Source organism: Setaria viridis, chromosome 8, assembly GCF_005286985.2.
Source record: "Setaria viridis chromosome 8, Setaria_viridis_v4.0, whole genome shotgun sequence".
NCBI lineage: Eukaryota > Viridiplantae > Streptophyta > Magnoliopsida > Poales > Poaceae > Setaria > Setaria viridis.
The window spans coordinates 33058790-33067149 of record NC_048270.2 but is presented as its reverse complement, the minus strand read 5'-3'; the positions used below and the strand labels follow the sequence as shown (position 1 = coordinate 33067149).

The following is an 8360-nucleotide window of genomic DNA, read 5'->3' as shown; positions in this document are numbered from 1 at the left end:
CACTACAACTGATTCTTGGCTACCTAATTAATTGTTTAGGTAAATTCTACCTAGTGGACGCTGGCTATGCATGTCGTCCTGGATTTATGCCCCCTTACCGAGCCACTAGATACCACTTGAAAGAATATGGTGGAAGAAATTATCCTACCAATAAGAAAGAGTTGTTACACTTGAGGCATTCAAGCCTAAGGGTCACAGTTGAGAGGGCATTTGGGGCTTTAAAGAATCGATTCCGTATTCTAGACAACAAGCCCTACCACCCATTCAAGACACAAGTCAAATTAGTTCTTGCATGTTGTATTCTTCATAATTGGATAATTAGCCATGGTCAGGCTGAGGTTATTCCTGATGAAGCAACATGGGAACCTAATTGTAGTAGTACTGCACCTGCTGATGGTTCTCAGACAGATGACAATTTAGATTGGGGTACAAGAAGGAATGAAATTGCAAATGATATGTGGAACAATAGGGGCACCTCTCATGTGTAGAGCTTGCTGTTTGTGTGCAATGATCAACTGTTGTTCTGTTAGCTGAGCCAATGCACTTGTGCAATGATGATGTAATAATATGTTGTATGAACAACTAGACTGAGGCTATGGACATGTGCAATGATCATTTCATCCTCTATTTCTTTTACCTTCACTGAGGCTAAGTACATGTGCAATGATTATTTATTCCACTGTTGTTATGTTACCTTCACTGAGGCTAAGTACATGTGCAATGATTATTTGTTCCTATATTTCTTTTACCTTCCTTGAGGTTAAGTACATGTGCAATGATGTTGAACATGCATCAGTTACATTCTATTTTGTCTGATCATATGGCAATGAGTTTGTGCAATGATGTTAAGCATGCATCAATTACATTCTATTTTGTCTGATCATATGGCAATGACTTCCTTTGTGCAATGATGTTAAGCATGCATCAATTACATTCTATTTTTCCTGATCATATGGCAATGGGTTTGTGCAATGATGTTAAGCATGCATCAATTACATTCTATTTTTCCTGATCATATGGCAACGGGTTTGTGCAATGATGTTAAGCATGCATTTCATTAGGGATGGCTGAGGAGGTTGGGGTGATTGATTTGGCAGTGGCTGATGAGGTTGTCCATGTTGCTGGGGCTGGTGCAGAGCAGCGCCCTAAGGGTGCTATGCGCTGGACTAGTGCCATGTCTTCCTTTATCCTGCGCCGTATGTGCCAGCTGATTGAGAGTGGTGTTAGAACAGACAAGGGCTTCAAGGAGGTCCACCTGAACCAAGTTGCCAAGTACCTGCAGGAGTTTAGTGGCAATGAAGTGTCTGGTACTCAAGTGTATAACCACTTGAGGAAGTGGAGACAGAGATGGATGAGGGTGTCCAAGCTTAGGGAACTAAGTGGTGCCCTCTGGATTGAGGAGAATTGCAGGATCAGCCTTGATGAGGAGCACTATAAGGGACACATCAAGGTGTGTGGGATGCCTAGATCTTCCTTACCTTGTTCTTATCCTGATCCTTTAGTTTTATTTCTAACATTTCTAACTAATCATACACACTACAATTAGGCACACCCTAAGGATGCTGAATTTCTGAACAAACACATTGAGAACTACAAGGAGATGATGATCATTTTTGGCAATGGGTTGGCCACTGGCAAGTATGCTATGGGTTCTAATGAGGCTCTAGGTAGCCCATCTGACTTTACAGATACCTCAATGAAGACTGAACCATATGATGAGGACAAGGCAGCCAAGTGCATTGATGATGTTGCTAAGGTCTTTGGAGAAGCACCCAAGGATATAATAGAGGTCAGTAGTGGTTCTGGTCCTAGCAAGAAGAGGAAGAGGTCTGTCCTCACTGAGGAGGACCATCTGGTGATGAGCAGTATGACTGAGGCAGTGAGGGATGTTGCTTCTGCTATCCGTGAGACCAAGGTTGAGGTGTTGAACCCTGATCTGTACAGTGCAGTGATGTACATGCCAGGGTTCAGTGAGGAGGCTCTGATCTGTGCTTTCTCCCATCTGGTTGACAACAAGGCCCAGGGTGATGCCTTTGTCAACATGGCTGAGAACCACCGCATCCTTTGGCTAAGGACATGGCTTGCCAAGAATTCCTACATGTAGATCCCTCTACATGCTTCCTGACTGATCTATCTTTTGCATAGTGACTTCTTTTGTGTAGGATAGACTGACTGGAGCTTCAAACACTTTGCTCCATTTCTTTTGGTTTGAGACAGCACGCTTAGGTTGTGGCTGGTAAGTATGGTTAGGTTGTGGTCTGAGAGAGGTAGAGACTGTAGTTGGGGGTTAAGGTGCCAGTACGCTATGGACATTACCTCTGTGATGTATTCGATCAGTCAGTTACATTGCCTATGATGTCATGGACACTTGGTCATGGTTGCAGTTATTCATATGGCATTTATTTCATCTGTCTATCATCCATTACCTTCTGTTCATTCAGTCTGTTACATTGCCTATTTCTTACCTTATTCATTCATGCATGATCTGAAGTACACATCCATTGCCTTTATGAGGTCCTTATTCATTTGTGCATGATCTGAGCACAACTCATTGCCTTTATGAGGTCCTTATTCAGTTATGTATGAACTGAGCACAACTCATTGCCTATTATGATGTCCTTATTCATTTGTGTATGATCTGAGCACAACTCATTGCCTTTATGATATCCTTATTCATTTGTGTATGATCTGAGCACAACTCATTGCCTTTATGATATCCTTTTTCAGTTGTGCATGATCTGAGCACAACTCATTGCCTTTATGATATCCTTTTTCAGTTGTGCATGATCTGAGCACAACTCATTGCCTTTATGATATCCTTATTCATTTGTGCTTCATCTGAGTACAACTCCATTTCCTTTATGATATCCTTATTCATTTGTGCTTCATCTGAGTACAACTCCATTGCCTGTTATGATGTCCTTATTTATTTCTGCATGATCTGAGCACACAAACATTTGTTTGCATTGTTCCTTGATTAATTTTTTTACAACTCACATTGTATTGCTGCAGTGTAACTAATCTAGGACTTCAATTATGACTTGGTATGTTGTGTTCTATGGCCACAAAACTGGCATCTTCTCCACCTGGAGGGATTGCCATCAACAAGTCAATGGCTTCAAGGGAGCCTGTTTCAAAGGGTACAACACTGAAGAACAAGCTTGGGCTGCCTGTCACAACCAACATGTATATCAAGCCCCTCCTCAGTTCAAGGCCGACAAAGAACTGAATAAAACAAGCACACCAACCAAAGATATCATTATCATTGTTCAGTTCATTATTATCCTAGTTTTATTGTACAAGCTTGTATAATCCTTTGTTGTAATATTGAGTTATGGTATGACCTCCATTGGTATGAACGTGTTGTATGAGTACCTGGCCTAAAAACTGACTTGTGGTAACCTTACCAATTTCAACATTCTGGTATTCAAACTCTGGTACATGCAGCCAACCAAACAACTGCTTTTTCTTCTCTATTCGCCAGTTCTTAGCTCATACATGCAACCAAACATGTGCTCTGCTCATCCTGTCTACTTTCATCCTGGTAACCAAACAATGATCACCTGCATGCAATCAGCCTGGCCCAGCTTAGCCTGCATACCAGATGCGAGCCAGGCTAGCGACGGAAACGAACCAAACGCGCCCTTAGAAGATGGCAGGCCGGTTGCTCCCTTCGATGCGAGCCAGGCTAGCGACGGAAACGAACCAAACTCAGCTCGGGGCTGTTGTAAGGGACAATATGCCCATCAGCTTCAAGAAATGGAGAGGAAAAGGCAATGATCCAGACGCGCTGCCGCAAACAGAAAAGGATATGTTGTGGGAACAGGTCAAGCAACATTTCATATTTCCCGCCGGATATATTGAAAAGGATGTGAAAGCATGGGCACTGAAGAAGACGGCCACACAATTTCAAACATTCAAGAAATTTCTAGTTTCAAAGTACATTAAGGAGGACAAAACTCAGATTTCAACGAATTTCCAAAGTTGAGCGGCCACTAGGAGGCATTTGTCCAGTACAAGAGGAGCCACGACGATCAGCAAAAACTCAACATCAACGTTGACAATGCTAGTTGTAAGAAAGAGCACCATAAGCTAGGGCAAGGTGGTTACAAAATAGCAATGCCCAAATTTCAGAAGATGGAACAAGACCTGCTCGAACGGGGTATTGTACCAGCAACTCATGAATGGAGCAAACGAGCTAAAAATTGGTTTTTCGCTCATGGAGGAAAACTGAACACAGAGGATGGGATGTTGATCTTAACTGAGGAAATACGTCTCAAGGGCGAACAGCTCGCCAAGAACATTGAAGATGTTAAGGCTGGGAGGTTGGTGGTGGATCGAGAAATGGATGAGCTCACATTGGCTCTCGGGAATCCTAAGCACCCAGGACGTGTCCGCAGGTTCGGGATCGTTCCGTGGAAGTACGGTTTCAAAGACGACAGAGACTCGTACAGAAGCCAAGAGCGAAGAACGGATCGGGCTGAGCAGAGCTGGTGGCGCAACCTAGAATCTCAAGTGCAATCTATGGAACAAAGAATGCATGACGAAGTCAATCGTCGAGTGGCCCTTTCACTAACAGAAGCACAGCCCGATCCACAGGACCAGCAACAGTTCGCTGTTGATTTCATCAGGCAACGCACCTCCTATGAGTTGCATGTACCGGTCGGCAACCTGACTGTTAAGGTATACTCTTATACATAATTAATATTTATGCAATAATCTTCTCAATCCATCGATCCACCATGCCTCAACATCTTTATTTCTGCTATATGTATAGGTAGCGTACAAGAGTGCCTTACCAAGCTGGGCAACGCAGGCGAGCCATGGCATGGAGATTCCACCAGGCTATGCTAGTGTCTCGGTAGAGCAGCTCGTTCATCGGCAATATGAGGGCTATGAGCTCCAACTCCCGGGAGGCGTTGGGGAAAGGACATTAGGAGATGCGGTTCAAGGAGGCGTCATTCTAGTGCAAATGCTACATCATCATCCCGGGCATGGAGGCAGCACCCTTCCCAAAAGAACCCGAGCCGCAACCATCATCTCAAATGGCAAGACCGACTTCTCCACCACGGTCAATTCCAAGACCATCATCACCTGGACCATCACCACCAGGACCTTCAGCACCAGGACCGTCGTCGATGCATGCTCGAGCAAAGTCTCCATCTCCACATCCAGCTAGCAACAACGACGACAACAACAGCACTCCTTCCTGCTCACCGACGATGTCGGGAATAAGAGAAGTCCCGAGCAAGGTACCTGCAGCCCCGAGAAACGAACCTGCTGGAGACCCGATTATGAAGTTGCGACCAACGGCTCCCAAGTTAGCACATAAAAAGAGGAAAACAAATAAGGAGCCTGAATTGACTCCTAAGGAACGCTGTAATGCAATGACTCAAGAGGAAAGCTGGTCCGAAATCCAAGCAGAATGCAAGGATTTGTTCAGGAAAAGGGCTGAACAAAAAAAGCAAGGGAGATGGAGCCACAACCAACAATTGATCCAACTAAATTACAATTTTTTTAAAAGATGTCACATTCAAATAAGAAGGTGATGAATATAGGGAAAAAAGAAAAGGAAAGTCATCTTCAAGTGTTGTTGATCGCCGCCTTCATCATCTACCAGAAGGAGATGCTAGAAGGATAGCAGCAATGCCCAAGTCTCAACAAGATCAAGTATTGCAATTCATGGAAGAATTTGGAGTGGAACTTGATCAATCTATAGAGCTAGGTGGTCACGAGCCAGCAGCTTCAAAGCCATTTCAACCGAAGATGTACGAATTCCATGAATGGTACATGAAGACGTCCGCCGACTAGACTTCCATGTTCGCCCTTAAGGTAAAACAAATAGATTTATACGCCGAAGGCGAGAAATGCCTCTGGCTGGAATTCAAATATATATAGGCGCGTGCATGGCACTGTATACACGCACTTTCGTTCTGGTTTGTTTTACAAACCGGGACTAAAGAGGAGACATTTAGTCCCAGACTAAAGGGGTCTGTCATGGCAGCCCCGTTAGTCCCGGTTTGTATCGACGGGTTAATGCCGGATGCATTTTTGGGAGATATGCACCCTACGAACCGGTAGTAATACCCAGTTCTCTAGTAGTGATATGTTCTTTCTTTTTTCTAGGTAATGTAGAGGGAGGTTCCTCTCCTCCATATATAAGGATGCAAGTGGTTACCCAATGTATTTTCTAGTTGAGCTAATTAATTACGTTAACATGACATTTTTATTTATTTCTCTCTCCTATAAATTAATTAAGTGACATTGCCATTGTAGTCCATTTTAGCAAAATTTAGGTCAATCCAATGGACCAAAACAAATTGAACATGCATCCCTACCTCTATATTAATAAATAAATAAACCTCCTCGGTGGTGTCTGGTGGCATAATAAGGAATGTAGGTACAATTACACTATAGATTATACTACACGGTCACATATCATCCACGTTAGATGGGTGGGCAAGTCATGAACACCATCATTTAGTAGTTGATGAGTTAGGATTTCTTCAAAATCTCACTGGAACGAAATGCGTAAACCTGTTTGGAACTTTGGATACTCGTGCGAGAATGTGCAAAACAAAGTCAGATTTGATGTTTAATTTCTCGGGTTGCTGCCATGGATTTGGCCATGTCACGAAGGATTGCCCCCAGCCAACGGGTATATATTGCTACGGATGATGGTTACATTAGCGCTGATGATGGTTACATTAGCGCTGATGATGCTGCAGCCACGTCAACACATGTTGATGATGATGATGTGACGACATATCCAGAAATTTTTGAATTTCAGGATATGATTGACAAATAATAATTAAACAATAATTTTCTCATAATTTTAAAAATTTTCCCAACATTTATCTTTCTTCACAAGAAATTTAGTATAGGAAAAATAATTGTTTGCTTTTCAGAATTAAATAATGTTGTTCCATGTCTGTGCACTCATGCCGATGCATCTTGGTGTTTCATGAGTGAAAAAGTTTAAAAATGTGTTTATACGTGTCCAAGTCCTTCTAAGAATTTTCCAGTTTTTTTCTGGAATTTATTCTCATTTTCTAAGTGCTAAATCCAATTTTTGGATTGTTCTATAATACTTTTCATGAGCTCCAAATATTTTCTTTGGATTCCTCATGTCCCAAATTGTCTCTAGGAATTTTCATGGATTTTTGGGATTTTCAAAGTATTTTTCATGGTTTAAATAAATTATCTAGATTTTCTGAATTCAAGGAGGAACTTGAATGGAAGATTGAATTCCCGATATGTGTTGAATTTTCACATCTCGTGACACTTCATTTAACACAACAAATATTTTATAACTTTTTTTTATATATATAGTCTTCGAGATAGGAGCTGGGTACTAATTTATGCAGATACTACGTACATGAGTTCATCCACGCCTTTATGCTTCCGAACCGTTTAACCGACCATGAACTACCCGATAATAAATTAGTTTATGTGTATATACTTCAAAAATCAATTCATTTGCTTTACTTCAAAACCAATTCATGTGTATATACTTAAAAAATTAGATTAAATATTTCAATTCATATGCTTGTACTTCAAAAACCAATTCATGTGTATATACTTAAAAAATTAGATTAAGTATTTCAATTGATTTGCCTATACTTCAAAACCAATTCATGTGTATATACTTAGAAAAATTAGATTAAGTATTTCAATTGATTTGCCTATACTTCAAAAAGCAATTCATGTGTATATACTTAGAAAAATTAGATTAAGTATTTCAATTCATATGCTTATACTTCAAAAAGCAATTCATATGTATATACTTAGAAAAATTAGATTAAGCATTTCAATTTATTTGCTTATACTTCAAAAAAGTTTCAATTGTGCAAATCCATTGGTCTACTATATATATAATAAACTTTGCTGATGACATAGATGATATACAGGAAGGATAAACTCTTCGACACGAAAGTTTTCAGGGCAATACAAGAACAACTATGTGGATCTCTTCTGGACGAGATTGTAAATTCTGTGGGGGAGTTTCATAATGACGGATCAAATCTACAGCACAGTCAGGAGTCGAGTTCAGAATAGTAGATACGATATGTGTATGCATAATATGTATATATATATATATAATAGTATCTCAAAGGTAATATTAAAGATAAATAGAACTTTACATACATTAGCATATTAGAACTAGTATAGGTAATGAAAACAAATACGGAATATAAATATAAAATAAAGAAATAGAAAATAAGAAAAGAAAGGAAATAACAAATTAGTATCGGTTAGGGAGACCAACGGGTACTAAGTAGGCCGCTCCCACACATAGTGTGGCAGGCCCTTTACTACCGGTTGGTATCCGCTACCGGTACTAAAGGGTCCGATTAAAA

At 40.8% G+C, this 8360-nt stretch overlaps 1 protein-coding gene across 1 annotated transcript; it reads left to right on the top strand.

Annotated features, from left to right (window-relative positions):
* Nucleotides 1-1063: 1063 nt before the first annotated feature.
* LOC117834532 (uncharacterized) lies at nt 1064-2104 on the top strand. The gene is made up of 2 exons (XM_034714087.1): nt 1064-1450; nt 1547-2104. Exons 1-2 carry the CDS (start codon nt 1064-1066, stop codon nt 2102-2104), a joined length of 945 nt encoding a protein of 314 aa, XP_034569978.1.
* Nucleotides 2105-8360: the final 6256 nt, after the last annotated feature.